The sequence below is a fragment of the Tyto alba genome, unplaced genomic scaffold (assembly GCF_018691265.1).
Source record: "Tyto alba isolate M040663 unplaced genomic scaffold, T.alba_DEE_v4.0 Super-Scaffold_23, whole genome shotgun sequence".
Lineage (NCBI taxonomy): Eukaryota > Metazoa > Chordata > Aves > Strigiformes > Tytonidae > Tyto > Tyto alba.
In genome coordinates this window covers 22135309-22150898 of record NW_024881297.1, presented here as the reverse complement: position 1 = coordinate 22150898, position 15590 = coordinate 22135309, and the positions used below count along the sequence as shown (strand labels likewise).

The 15590-nt window shown below is 42.8% G+C and overlaps 1 protein-coding gene across 27 annotated transcripts in view; it reads right to left on the bottom strand.

Moving 5' to 3' along the window:
• The window catches only part of ADGRL3 (adhesion G protein-coupled receptor L3), a 520467-nt gene that overhangs the window by 13036 nt on the left and 491841 nt on the right, over nucleotides 1-15590 (bottom strand). For 17 of the 27 annotated variants that reach the window (XM_042796493.1, XM_042796492.1, XM_042796511.1 and 14 more), the window contains one exon: nucleotides 1861-1989. The exons of the other annotated variants lie outside the window; for them this stretch is intronic. In XM_042796493.1, coding sequence (XP_042652427.1) covers nucleotides 1861-1989 — 129 coding nt within the window. The remainder of the gene's footprint in view (nucleotides 1-1860; nucleotides 1990-15590) is intronic. 27 annotated transcript variants of the gene reach the window in all.

Sequence of the window (15590 nt, the reverse complement as noted above, 5' to 3'; positions counted from 1 at the left end):
GTACTGGTCCCACTCTCTTTCTTCATCTCCCATGGATGAAGCCTGGGTAGGCTTCTCTGTTATCCATCCAGCTGTGTTGCACTGAGTAGCACTTGCAAATCAATTACACTATTTTTGTGGAATAAAATGCTGTTAGATCAGGTAACTGAATCAGAATCTAGTCTTAAAAATTAGAAGAACAGAAGATTATTAAAACGCACATAAAACCTTTTTGTCACATTTCCACCCAAATCACTTGGGTTCAGTTGAGTCAGGACTTCTCTTAAGCCAAATGCTGACCCAGCACTACCTGCTGCCATTTGATTTAAAAGCTCCCAAACCTCAATGTTATCATGCAAGAAACTATATAGAACAACAAAGTTAATTTCAACATTTGCGGTACACTTAAGTTCTTAAAATTCAGAGCGTTTCATGTTTAACAGTAACCCTTTTTTAAAAAGCATCAGTGGAAGCAAATTTATTGCACAGAGTTAGCATAGTCTACGAAATTAATGAACAGCAAAAAGGTCAAACACGTGTGCTTTCCTTGTGCTTTGAATGAAAATACCCTAGTGATACAGTTCAATATCCATTTCTATCATAAACAACACACTGCCATATTATACATAACCATGGCATATATATGCCATGGCATATATAATGTGGCACATATATATATATGCCATATATAACCCCCAAAGGGGGTTTTCCTGCTTGCATTATAGCCATCATTATTTTCCCTTCTTTAGAGATCCTTTACTGGAAAGGGATACCTTCCCTGAGAGCGGAGAGCTGACAGAGTGCTGACACACTTGTGCCTGAATGCAGCGTTACTCTGCAGTGATTCAGCCACCTTGCAAGCAAGCCAGAAAAAAAAAATCCCATGGAAGTGGCAGAGCAGGACGGAGCAACCAAGAGACAGGAGCTGGCAGAGCTCCACACGCCCCAGCTCCTCCTCAGGTCCTGCTTAAATGCATCTGCCTTTCCCTCATGGAAGCATCAGGACACCAGCTTACAAACATGGTCCCTTCCCACAGCCGAAGCAGAGACAAACATGTAGGTGACAAGACTGATTTCTACAGCAGAACCTCCATTAGGTACAGCTGACTCTACCTGTTTATTTTGCATTGCTGAAAGGAAGATATGCAAGAGGTTCATTTCTCTATACCTTTTTCTATTTTATTTTTCTTTCTAATAGCACATATAAAATGTATTAATGCAAACGGCAAAACATTTCTTACAATATCTAAGCTCTGCTCTTTGGAGCTGACCTATGCTCCTCACTTCAGCTGTCATTTTTTCTTAGAGATCAAAGGCAGTTTTGCTTTATTTTGCATTTTTTTTTCCTATGTAAGCCAGTGCACCACTGACCACATTTTTCTACACCATTTCAAACGAGAGCAGATTTGGTGGCAAAGGCCATTTTAGCTTCACTTACCTTCAAAGGTGTTCCTGCTTCTGAAATGAATGGTTTAACAAGAAAATGCGCTGACAACAATGAGAGGAATGGATATGTCTGACAAAATACACACACAAGACCAAAACAATACAAAAGCGAGGAGATTGAAAAAAAAAAAACAAAACAAAAAACAAAATCAAAACCACTATGAGTGCTTTGAGTAGAACTGACGACGGTTTCTCAAAGTGAATTTGATAGCTCATGGAAAAAAAGCCTCCAGAAAATGGAAAGATGCATTGAAATGAAAGGAAGGGGAGGGAATCTTTTTTTTTTTTTGTGCCCAGTTTCAAAAAAACAAAGTGTGTGTGTGTGTGGAGAGAAAAAAGAAAAAAAAAGGAAGAAAAAAAGGAAAGAAATGGGCCAAAATAAGCCATAGAAAATGGAATTCTCACTAGAAAAATTAGAGAGAAACTCCAGCACACCTTGTGCGTTGTACATGCTGACAGAAGGGTTGTTATAGACCGCCGATTCCCCGAGCAATGTATTATAAGGGTTGTTAGTGCCATGAGGACGAAGCAGAGCATTGGTTATAAGATGATTAGCCATGGCTCCTGGAGCAGCCCGATAGAAAGACAGAGAAAAAAAAAACAACAAAAAAGGTCAATCAGGCAAATGTGGTATTAAAAAAAAGGGAAAAAGAACATTCAGAATGACAACAGTTGAAATAGTCCTGATTACAAGCAGCCAGCTAATTAGACTCGGAAAACTGTATGCCACTAAAGCAGAACAGATGTTACTGACAATGCACAAATCCAAACCAACGCAAAAGAAAATGTATCAGAAAGCAGATAAGCTACATTTATGGTGGTTCCCCAGTCGCTCAGCGTGTAAGCAGGGCTATGCCCACATGCTTGCTACAAAGAAAGAAAGGAAGATGGCAACCTACACAGTGTGGGGGAAAAAACTCTCCAGAAAGTGCCAAATGAATTACAAAAAAAATATGACTAACAGAAAACAGCACATCCAACTCCCACTATGGGCTAGGATCTCTTTTACCGGTCCTTCACAACACATCTAAAATCAAAAAAGCAGAATTAAAAAGAAAGGATGGAGAATGCGGCCTCTCCAAAGGCTCTTGGCGTTTACCAGAGAGCAGCTGTTTCTTATGTCTAAGAGGGTGAGTTTGACTTCAGCTACTGCTCTGGTACCACTGTCAAGCACATCCACAACCACCCAAATTCACCCTTGAAGGCGAGAGCACCACAGCTCCATCAGGCGTTTTTATCAGGAGTGAGAGCAGCCATGGAGATGCATGTTTCAAGGTTCTCCATTTGCCCCAGAAACACCTTGTTTCCCCAACACCAGACCTCTTTGCTGTTGTTTCCAAGCACTCAGACATCAGTTGTTCTCCTGCTTTGGTTTATTGCTTGGAGCCACAGACTCTGGACTTCTCCTTTTCAGGATCTTCATGGCTTGGCAGATGGCTGCCAAGACCTACCTTGATTCCTATCGTAGGCATCAACCCATGAAGCAAAGCCTTCCCCTCACCTTTCAGCTGACCTAAAAACCCATTAAGCCCTTGCTCCAAACCTCCTCTGGGATCCAAAGAGATAATCAATTCAAAAACTTGCCCCCAGGGCCATTCCCACTGTCATCAGTAGAGATCTAGAGCAGGAATACTCAAAAATGCACCACAGTTTTTACCTCCAGAGCTAAACTGTGAACACAAAACCTTTCTACCAGGAAAGTGAGTCTTTGGTGTAGCAACTAGAGCTACCTAGGACCGGTCTGTCAGAGGGCTCAGGTTACCTGGCTGTCCCCAACATCTGATAACCCCAGCGCAAACTGTGACCAGAAAGACAATCCCCAAACCCAGCAACTCTGGCAGGGATGTCTTTGTTTACTTCTTTTAGGGCTGGAGGTGGTCCAATGGCATGGTCAAGGCAGCCTTTGCAAGGCATGTGGTGTGCTGGGTACAATCTATGCTCCGTGACTCATTACCTGATTTTTCTGTCTGTTTGTTTTGTTTTGTTTTGTTTTTGATGGAGTTGCTGAAGATATATAAGCCCCAAGAACTTCTGGTTGGTACAAATCCCTTTAGCAGCAATCTATCTGAAAGCTCACACCTATTGACTATTTAAAAAAAAGCAAAAACTGGCCAAACCTAAGGCTAGGTGGAGGCCTCCACAGCTGCCTCCTGGGGTGCTTGTATGATGGCCTGTCTCCATTTCCCGGGACAGAGTTTCTCTGTCTGTGCAGGTATAGGAGACAGCAGACCACTCTCCTGCCTCTCCCTCGTCCTCCCCCGGCCCTTCCCAGCCCCAGGCATATGGCATTAGCAGATCACTTAATTGTTTTTTTGAGCACAGGACAAAGTAGAAGGCAGCGCTGTATGGGGGCTGCATGCCAGGGAGGCTCCTTGACACATGCAGCTGGAAAAAATAAGACTTGTTTTCTCTCACCTGATATTTTTGGCTATGCTGATGGAAAGCAAGATGAGCTGCTGTGTTTGGAAATAAGGAAACAAAGCTGTCTCCTGTAAGAAAACATTATATGAACGCTTAACTAAGCAACCTGGAATGTAACGAGTCAATTCTTTCTTTCTGGTAATGTGTTTTTCACCAATCTCATGTACATCTGGGATAAGGGACTGCAGGAACCACTCCTCTTCTTGCACTAGTTTTAAACCAGCGTGAGTACTAAGTCCATTAAAATTGTTTCTGCTTTCATCCCATTTTTAATCAAGCCAGGCCATAAAAGATTCAGAAAGGGACTCACTTTTATACAGGTAATGGGAATATCCAGAATTAATGCCAGCCATAAATTCAGAAGTGATATAATCCTCCCATTTGAGATTTAACCCAGTCTCCAATTCTGTCCTTATGAGATTTTACAGGGAGAAGAATATACCCGCCACGTGGTTTTGAATGCTTTAGCTTGAGGCGTCTTTAAATGGCAACTGTGAGAAAGTGCCTCTCACTCGATATATCCCCAGTCTGATCTTGTCTAGCAATCCCTAGCAGGCAGGAACAAGCTGGTCCCGCCACAGCTGGGCAGGTCAAGCTGTTTTTCACGGGGGATGCTCTCGCCAGGTGATAAGAGAGGAGAAGGGACCAATCTCTGTCAGCTCTTAATGCTTTGCTCACTTATGTTTGCTGGGGTGGTGGGCTCTGAAGCAAGCTAAATTCACACAAATCTGGCTCTTTCAGGCTGTTACAAACTAGATAGTTTCTGGCAACTTCTAATGCAGATACATGATTCTGACTATAAACTTGGCAAAAAGTTGAAAATGCAGAATAGGTAATTTTTGCTCTCTTGGGTGTGTAAAAGAGGGGGCTTGGTACAACAGAACAGTCCCCCATTCCCATATGCAGCTACTAAGCAACAATACTGCATCTTCTGCCTTCCTTTCCCTTGATAGCTGAGGGTGTTAGGATTTTTTTTAATTTACTGATCAAAATGCCACTTTTGATGGCAGTGCTGAGGAATTCTCCTGATGCAAATCCGAAACAAACCCACTGCTAACACACTCAGCAACCTTTTAATACTTTCAGAAACCCAGCTGGGCCCCCAGCGCTCTGAAGCAGGTTCCCATCACAGTGGGCTGGTCACAGCAAACTTCATACTCTCTGCAGGTCACAGTAAACACAACCTTTGGCATCTTAAAAACAAAATCGTATGTAGCTTGTATTCATTAAATTGGGCTCCTGTTTCTCCCTAACTGCTCTAGAGCTGCAACATTCTCAAAGGGTGCTGAGAGAAAATAACTGCATTCAGGCTCCAAAGAGCCTACAGTTAAAGCTTTAGATAAAACAATAATACACCAAACAAATCCCCATTATTGGGTTTCTCCTTCCCAGGAGGGAGAAAGAAAAAAGTAACAGCAGCCATACATTTAAGTATCATCCTGCCTTTTTCATAACACTTTATCATTGCTATAGCAACCAATAGGGCTATTAGGAAGAGTGGATTAGGTCTGCAGTCGAGGCATGAGCAGAAAGAGCAGGTAGACTACCAAACTATGACCTTGTTTGCATGAAAATGGCCTTGGTAATAAACAGCCAACAAAAACCCAATAAAGCAAGCATGGGATCAAAGCAGCATGCTTTCACAAAATTCCATGAAAGGAAGCAACGAGGCTTATTCTGCATCCCTGTGTGCGGGTGCACAGCAAAGGCCAGGCGCCGGGGCTGTGATTGCAAAGGTCAGTGTGTGTCCAGGGACCCAAAAACCAGAAAGAGCAGGGCTGCAGGTGCCTGTCGACTGCCCTGAATCTCCTCCCAGGCAGAGTGCTCTTGGGACGTGATCCTCATCAGCTGTCTGTCTCTGTGCTGGAGATGTGCCTGTTATCCTCAGCAAGCGGCGACTGTTAATTGCTAAACAATTGTTTAGTTTCATTTATTCACTTATGGCTGGATCTTCAGCTCTCGGCATCTGTGGTGCGACACCGATTTCTCCCTGCAAATCTCACAGCCCTGTGTCATCCTTGCTTCCCTACATTTCAGCAATAACATTCCTCATACAAATCCCTCCTTTGCTGTCTCCTGAAGCACCTGAGCCCAGCACACAGCCACCACTCTCTATTTGCTTTAGAGTGATTGCCTTCAACTCAGCTGCACTGAAACACCTTCAGTTCTGCTAGTCGAAGATACACTACTGAAAGCAAATGCACTCCGTTTCCAAACCCCTATCATACTGTGTACATGTGGGAGCATGAATTTGGAGATGGAAAAAAGATGGGGCTTCAAACCCACAGGCTCACCTGGTCATCTTATTCAGTGCAATAAGATCATCACAACCAGCAAACATATTTAACAGCAGAACTCACACTTCTACAAAAATATTCCCTACAACCACACTGGTATAACTACAGTCTCAAGTCTTGTTTCCACTGATATTCAACCAAAGATTAAAGTTCAGTGCAAAACACAGCTACCAGTCCAGCTCTGATATCCAAAATGACATTCAAATTCAGATTTCTGTCAATGTCAGTGCTCAGTTCAAGATTTCCTGATGCTGGATTTCCTCAAGTGAAGGATTTACAGACTGTAATCACAAGGAGAAAGGAACGATGCCCTTACAGAAGGCATGTATTAGCTGGGTAACACGCAGATGCTCCTGTCTGTCTCACAGCATCAGGGATCCTCATTACCCAAGTACTGAAGATCCAGCCTTTCTTATCAGGTTTAAAAGGCTATGAGAAGGCATGGCTTGTGCCCAGGGTGCATGGGGAGATCTGGAGAGTTACACCTTTGACTTGCAAACTTAGAAAATCTGATAGGGAAACTAAATAGGACTAAAAAAAAAAATGAAAATCTCAAAATTTCTACCATCACTGTAACCTCACACAGAGGATTCAGATAGCTACAGTTAGCTGCTTTGTGTGCCTATGAAAGTAGATATTTTAATGACAGTATGCAACCAAATGGTACCTTTTTTCTTCCTTTTCTAAGATAGAAATTGATGCCCTTGATGCAGGACAACATCAAATGTAGAAATAATTTTTGGAAGAGTTTGGTGTTATGACTGTAAGGGAAAACTGCACCTTATTAAACACGAGTATGATTTACCCACTCACTGAAAGCAAAGGATGAAAATGATAATGACAAGCACATGTTGCCAGACTCCAGACTGCATCATTCAGGAACAAAATTCAAGCAATTTCTTGTGGGCAGCTGGCTGACAAAGCCACACAAAGGCATTTAGTTTAACTTGTATCATCCTCATGGTCCACCCAACAGGAGGGGAAATGGATCCAACTGCTCCTCTAGACTTTCTGAAAAATAATGTCATTCAGCATGGCTCTACCAGGTGGAAACAGCTTGAGCACAACTGCTTTAGCTGGGATCATCTGTCCACATAAGTAACAATACCCTTGTGCATTTTCTTTGGCTTCGGGTCTTTTCAATCGCATGCCAAAATCAGCTCTATCCTTGCTATGTGCATTTTAACAGGGTTAACTGGGGATGGGGACATTTCTCCCACTACCCAGCAGACGTGCCAGAAGTGCAGTTTTACTGAGAAAGGAGACCAAGAAAGTTAACCAGTTAACAAATTTCATCAGACGAACTAGTGAATCAGCTGAATGCTTGAAAAATGTACATACAAAAGTCAGTATTTTCCAAATGAAATGTTTTCACTTTTTGTTCCAAAAGAGTGGTTGGTATGAAAGCTAACTTTGATTTTTTCGTATGATGTCATCTTTTCATTAGAGTAGAAACAAAAATAAATAGCTTAGAAAAAGTACATCTGAGTTGTAACAAAATGTTTCATTGCCTCTGACCCAGCAGTCCCAAAAGGTAGTTTTTCTGTTTGTTTGGTTTTTTTTTTTTTGTTTGTTTGTTTTCAGATGAAAGAACAATAACAAAAGCATGCACTCCTGTGGTTTTGGTCAACCTTAATCTTTCTGTTTCCTCCCCATTTTGCCAGCCATGCAGCTCCCTTCCCGCAGGACTAGGGCATACTGCTGTATTCCTGCCCACTCTGCCTCTTGAAGCACCCAATTTATCTTGCTGTTCACAGCCACCATAAATCAAGCCCCTCAACTTCTCACACTTCATATACTTGACTTCAGACCACCCTGCAGAGACAAGCGACAGCCAGAGAGAATGTGGACTGTTCCCTGAAGGTGCAGTGGTGCCTGAGCTATCAGGGAGCACAGTTTAGCCTGGACATCAATGATATGGTTAGAGATGAATCCTCTCCTAAGTGTTTTTAAAAAAGCCCACAACAACAGCTGCCTTACCCTAACTAGTAAATAACTCATTAACTCAAATGTTACTGAAGTAGCCTCTCTTCACTGATTTCAGTTTGTAAATTCTGGCTAGCTCTGTACATCACTTAGCATTAACCTACTCCACTTTATTTCTGGGGAAAGAAAATACATTCAAAGTTGGTTGGTAGGAGTCAAAGCTCTAGTCTTCTTTGTGACTTTCCTTACCAGCATTTAGTAGTGTCCTTTTCTGTGTTACAAGCAGAGTTTTCAAGTATTTAAAGAATGCTGGTCTTCCACGTGTTCACTTGTAATTTATCCCAACGATGAATACAATTATGAAAAGTGAAATCACATATTTGCTAGAGGACAACAGGTATTTTCAGCATTTTTCCTGGTTCCTGCCAACAAACGCTCTGACGTTTAGATTTATTGAGCTGTGTTGTTATAATAGCCAACAGGATTCAGTTAATAAACTTCAATAAACCTCCCTATTAAATTTCTCTCAAATAGGTTTGTTGTCACTTGCAGCATCTAATCTATTCATTGAGAAGCTATTAATACTGACTGCAGTGAAATAGAGTTTCAGCAAATGAGGTTGTTAAGCTCTGGGCCATCTTCTGCCAAATGAAACATACTGTGCTTTTATGCAGAGATGGGGGAGGGAAAGTATTTCTTTGCTTCTTTTTTCCTTCCTTTCTTCTGCAATGATTTCAGATAACAAACCTCTGCTGGATTATAATCTGCAGGCCATGTTCAAAACACATAGCTAGGCTACATCAATTTATAAATATTTGCCCACTTGCTGATTCCTTCTCAAGTGCTTGGAGCAGAAATGTTGTCCCAGGATGGGACATTTCTTTTTACCATCACTACCCTTTCCAGGGGTTTATACTTTGTGGTATCTAACTATACAAACATGCATTATCCCTACTTGTTCTTGCTTATGCTTATTTCTCACTAGACTTGAGCTCTTATCCAACAGGTGCAGAGAGACCTGCCTATGGTGGAAATTGGACCGTACTTATAGCAATCTATATAAGCAGCCATGCTTTCTTTCTTCCTCCTTCACAGTCGTCATATTAAGATTGCTCTGCAGCAGTACTCTGCTGGATCTAATACTCCCCAAAGCCTGCTCTGATTTCAGAAATTGCCTTGCCCTTACTTTTCCTCTTTAAATCTGATCCACCTAATGACTGAACTTCCAATTATATGGCTGTCAATCCTAAAATCAAAGCCAGTTTATAATATCTCCCAAAGGAAGAATGTCACGTCACTCACCGAAATCACTGCAACAAATCTCAGCTAACTCAGTCCAAGGCAGCAGAGAGGCAAAATAAACCAGAAGACAATTGACAGTGGGATTCGTTTTGCATGTAGGCAGAAATAGGAGATAAATTCCATAAGTTTTGATCCTCAGTGCAGAAAATCATAATTTTCCTGGCATAAAATGTATGGCTGATTTAAAAAAAAAACAAAAAAAAACAAAACAAAAAAAAACCCAAACCCAGCAAAGGCAATTTGCTAGTCCAAAAGGATGCTGAATTTCCCTCACAAATAGAAAATACTCCTATGCTGTCATCTACCTGGAATTTTTCTCTACTTCATATGTGATTATCAGAATGGGTCATTTTGAGGTCAGATGCTGACATTTAGCCAAACCAACAGTCACTTTACAGGGCTGCAGAGATTTATGGCTTGCAAACAGCAATCCTTCCCAGCTGATTCAGTGCAACTGCATGTGGACTACTCCCTCCAAATATGCCCTACACCTAGGTGATGGGCCCCAGGCAGGGCTATCCATGGGGTCAGGGGCGGATGTTTGTAGTTTGTAAGGGTTACAAGGTTACAAGAGGCAATAGAAGCAGCAGAAGGGCACAGGGCATGAAATCAAAGAGCTTCATCAGAAAAACGCGAGTGGCGGTGAGATGGGGAGATAAAGGAATAGCCTGCTATACTGAGTAAAATGGAAATTTCTAAGTCCTGATATAAAATCAACCATGTTATTTCTTTTGCCGGCTCTCTGTGGTGGTGTGATCACTGCTACAAGCATCCATGGTGTTGGGACAGCAAGCACTCTTAACACCTATCTCTCTGGTGAAGAGCAGAAGCCGAAGCACTGGAGAAACTGGCTGAACGAGATGCTAGAAAACAGCTTGCAGGCTCACTCTGGATTAGCTGCTAGGGACTTTCACTCTGATTCTCACCCCTTGATTTCCACCAAACAGCCAGGAGACACTTACACACCTCTGAAAACCATTACCCCTTTTTCAAGTGGCAGCCTGGACCACAAAGGAATAGAAACTGAACTTCTAATTGTACTCCTGAGGTGGAAGGAGAGTGGCATGCTGTTGCCATTTGTGGCTAAACCAGAGGCCTCCTGCCTCCAAGACCTGTGAATCCCTTGAAACAAAGACTAAACTTCCCAGGACTGAGAGCTTTGCTAGCCAGGGGGAAGGGAGATGCTTGAGGGCAAGGATCGCCACACTCCTCAGGTTCATGCAGCACCTTGCCCCTGCTGACTCAGCAATAGTAGGCAAGGACAGTGTTAAGCGCCAATACCTCTCAGCACTCTGTAAAAAGGATAGGTTTTGGGGAAAAGTGCTGTGTCTTAGATTTAAAGCAATGATGATGAAGCAATGGGATTTGCACATCAGCAGATGATGGTCTCTGAATGGTCACAGAAGCAGCCGCCCTGTTGTGGTTTAACTCCAGCCAGCGACTAAGCACCACACAGCTGCTCACTCACTTCTCCCTGCTCCCAGAGGGATGGGGAGGAGAATCAGCAAAAGAGTAAAACTTGTGGGTTGAGATAAGAACAGTTTAATAACTAAAATAAAGTAAAATATAATAATAATAACAATAATAATTGTAATGAAAAGTATTATAACAAAAAGAGAGAGAATTAAAACCCAAGAAAATACAAGTGATGCACAATGCAATTGCTCACCACCTGTGGACTGATGCCCGAGCAGCGATCTGCCCCTCCTGGCCAACACCCCCCAGTTTACATACTGTGTGTGACCTCCTATGGTATGGAATTTCCCTGTGTCTAGTTTGGGTCAGCCCATGCTCCCTTACAGCTTCTTGTGCACCTGCCTGCTGGCAGAGCATGGGGAAACTGAAAAATCCTTAACTTATGATAAGGAGAAGCACTACTTAGCAACAAGTAAAAGGTTAGTGTGTTATCAACATTATTCTCACACTAAATCCAAAACACAGACTGTACCAGCTACTAGGAAGAAAATTAACTCTATCCCATCCAAAACTAGGACATGCCCCTACCAGGCCCATGCTGGGCTCAGCTTTGATGAGTCCTCTGCATTTACCTCCAGAAAACCCTGAGCATCACTGAAATCAGAGCACAAAGCATTTAAAGCATCTCCAGTGGGAGCTCAGATTTATACAGATGCACCTCTTACTCCACACCACATCCCCATTCATGCAGTGATGGTACTCACAAGAGCAAAGTGTCTGCAGGAGTGTCCTGGTTTCAGATGGGGGTAGAGTTAATTTCGACTGGGATTAAGCCACAACAAGGAGACAGACATTTTTCTTTAGTCCAATTATTTTTGAACTGTTTAGTGCTCAGAAAAAAAAAAAGAATGCAAAGTATTTTTATACCCATGAATATTTCACTGAGTTCCCTCTAGGCATCTGGAGATGCATTCATGAACAAGGAAAGCAACTGCAGGCACCTTAGATAGCCTGGGAGTCTGCTGCACTGATAGCAACTACCCTAGTAACACAACAGGAACAGAATAAAAGAAAAAAAAGTGATCTGGCAAACTTGAAAACATGTTTAATAAATGGCAGCAGTCATCTCTTACTCTTCCTGTCAACCTGTGTATTTGTACAGCCACAACCTGATAATTTAAAATAAAAAAATCTGCACACCATAAAACCATTTTTCTGAAAGAAATACATGAAAAGTGACTGACTTCACAGGACAAACTGGGGCACTGGGATACCAACTGTAAAAAATAAAATAAATGGAAAGAAAACAGAGAAAGTACTTATTTTCAAATATCTTTAAACCACAAGAAGAGGCATAGGTGTTATACAGAGCAGGTAAGAAGCGTTTAGACAGACTGTAATAGATCAGTTGATGGCGCCCTCTGAATATCTTATCAAGATGAGTAGATGCGTTCCCACCTCTCCCAGAGCTTGGCTGCTTGCTATTTGTTTTATATGCAACATAAATTCAGCAGAAATCTGACTGTCATGCTGGTCACATCAATCTATCAAGGAGTGAATGAGCATCTTGAGAAAGACTGATGAATGACAACAGTAGTGCTTCCATGGTCCAAATTTCCACCTGCTCTCCGCATTATCTAGGCAATGGCAGCAAAGGGTCAGCGTTGTAAATGGTGCAATGAGCAGCAATCACTCTTCGATGTGTACTGGGGATGGGGGTTGAGATCCCTGGGAGAATCTTGACTTGATTTTCCTTTTTCTATTTTACTCTTCCATTTTCTTTCTTTTTTCCCCCTCCTCTGCTTGTGTCTCCTTTTAATCACACCAAACTCTACCCTGTTTTCACTGCTGTATTGCCAAATTGTGTTCAGACCATGACACCCACCACTCCTGCAGACAGCTAAACCAAAGCATCTTCATCTCCCAACACCAAGACACATCTGGCAGCTCCCATCCCTGAGCAGAAAGGGAAAATTTGGGGAGAGCAACCCAAACCTGACTCACTGCAGTGCCCCAGCTCTAACCCACAGCTCTCATCTTCTGGACTGACAGTCTCCTACCATACCAAAGGAAGAACTTCACCTTCTACTGTGCTTTCTAAATAACTGCTTTCTAAAAATTCATGATAATACAACTACTTGGAGATAATTTAAAACTTCACCCACCCTCCCTGCAACACACACAGTCGTCCCTGCTGAGTTAACAGTGTAGATATGATTTCAGCCTGGAAATCACAACTTAATTATATTTTTGGGTGGGTGGGAGGAATTTGATGGGAGATTTCATTTAGGAAACAATCAGGTCTCGGTTGGGTTAGAAATCAGGATATTAATGTTCTTCATTTTAATTTTCCTCTCTGACTCAGATTCCCACTGTTTGAATTTGAGCTCAATTTGTTCTGTTCATTATGAAGAAATCCACATGAATTTGACATTAAACTGATTATCTCTGAAAACAGTAGCAATAATTTCCCTTTTTCCTGTGTACGTTTCAGATTAAGTCTTTGTGGTAGATATAAAAACGTAGGGGAGAAATAATAAAGCAAAGGGAAATCAAGCATTTATTCTGGAGTGCTACTTAGAAGCTGAGACATGCAATGACACTTATGCATTTGGGAAGAAAAAGCAAGGGGCAGGGACAAACAATACCCTCATTTCCATTTCCCATTTCAGCCCATTTGTATGGGAACAAACAGGGAGTGAATGTGGCTTTCCTAACCAGGAATAATATCTGGTGTGCCAATACTGGGGATCTTAGGACTTTGTGATGACTTTTTGATGGGGTTTTCTGGCAAGGGTGTGCGCCCTCATGAACAGACCCTTAGGGTCACAGGGATTAATTCATATTTAAGACTCACCATCCTGTAGTCAGAGCTGCCAGAGGTCCTGGGCTCCAATCCTGCATCAGCTGTCAGGGTCTCCATGACCCCGATAGGCCTTAGTGGCCCCGATGAGACCCATCAGGGACCCACACCCCCTGTTCAGCCCTGGGCACCCACCCAGTCCTTGCCTTATGTCTGCCTCCTGACTGGACCATGGACCTGGGTTGTAGCCGAGTTTCCATCCCTGTCTCTGCCAACATCTCCTGCTGCTCTGGGTTGGACCCTGAACTTGGCTCATCCCCTCACCTTGTCCAGAGCTGTGGATGGACCCTGCTACCAGCACCCAGCTCTGTCTGGTGGCTTAAGCCGCTGTGGTATCATGCCCCATCAGTGAGGGCATGGCTTGTGCTTGACTTCCCCCTCAGCTCCCAGCTCTTCTCCCTCATAAAACAGCTCTGCTCTTACAGCTCCCTGATGTTTCTTGTCCTTCAGATGAACGGAGCAGCAATGTAGACCACCAAGAAATCCCTCCAGGAAACCTCTGTGGATGAGATTGGTGGGGAGAGTGTGCAGTGCTTTGGGGGTGAAGGGACATAACGTGTATGTGCCTATAGCCAAAAGACAAGAGATGCACATACTCCTGTTTGTATAGCAAGACTGTTATTGGAATAAACTATTAAACTTGCTGTCTAGTTTGTAAGCCAAGACTCAGAGCATTACAGCAGGAGTAGAGCACTTGACCCAACACAACAGACTTCCGAAGTAGTTTCTATTTTCAAAGAAAACTGGTGGCTTTACCCCTACTCCAATTATTTCCCCGAAGAGGGAAAAACCATTAAGATACAGTAAACATTTGTCACGAATGAAGATACAGTTCCCCGTATCTGCTAACTTGAATGGATATACATAGCTCCATCACTGTATTTTTCTATAACAAAGCACTGTCTCACACCAGCGCCAAACCCTTTGTCTCTGCTGTTCTCAAGCCTCACCAAAACAAGGAACACTCCTTTCTTTAACACATAACTTAATTTTTTCCTCTGGAAAAAAAAAAAAAAAACCCACCTCCACCCCCACCACCCCTTCCCCAGCTTGAAAACCTGAAGGGTAATAACCGTATAGTTCATGATGATTTTTTGTCTCTCCCAGTTGTCTCATATCCAAAGAGAGATTGTAATTACTGTACTACCTCTCACCTAAGACATGGATAAAAATAGGCTGGAGTCGCATCGCTGTTTCGTGCAATGACTGCTTGTTTGCAAGGCTGTCTGAGCTATCCAAATGCTTTTTGACAGTAACACTCAAAGGTGCAAACAGACCTGTCCCTCATTCTCGTGAGGTGGCCACTTGGATGTATGCAAAGCTCGGGCCCATGCTGCACTATCAGACCCCAGCAGTGCTCATGCTTACAGTGGGCCCCTGCAGCCCACTCCACGTGCCATCAGCACTGTGCTGAGAGAGAGACATCCTGATTTCCCTTACTGGCTCCATCCACAGGCACAGCACAGGTCCACAATCAGAGTACCAAGGCACAAGTACAGCAGAACTGGAATAACAGTAATGCTGCTGATTGCTTTTAATCTCTAGCTCTTTTTAAAAACTCTTAGCCCAGGAACCAAAAAATCTGCTGTTACAACCAAGCAGTCATCTACTCTGCTTTCTTCCCATGAACCTAACACAAAGGAAAACTCTGTTGCCTTCCCTTCATACCTTCTACTTTTCAGCTTTCAAAATAGTGAGTTTTAGCAAACAGTCCATCCGACATGTATTCCTTTTGGTCCAGTTTTACAGCATTGCATCCAAGTGCCTATATCAAGACCACTTATACTGAACACCTTACAGGAAAAGGCAGACTTCTTTTTCCTAATCATGAGATAATCAATCAAGGTTTACACCCCTCACAGTTTTCAGCACTGGGAAAAGAAACGTAGAGCTCAGGGTGGATGTGGAATAGATGGCAGAAATATCCAGCCAGACCCATG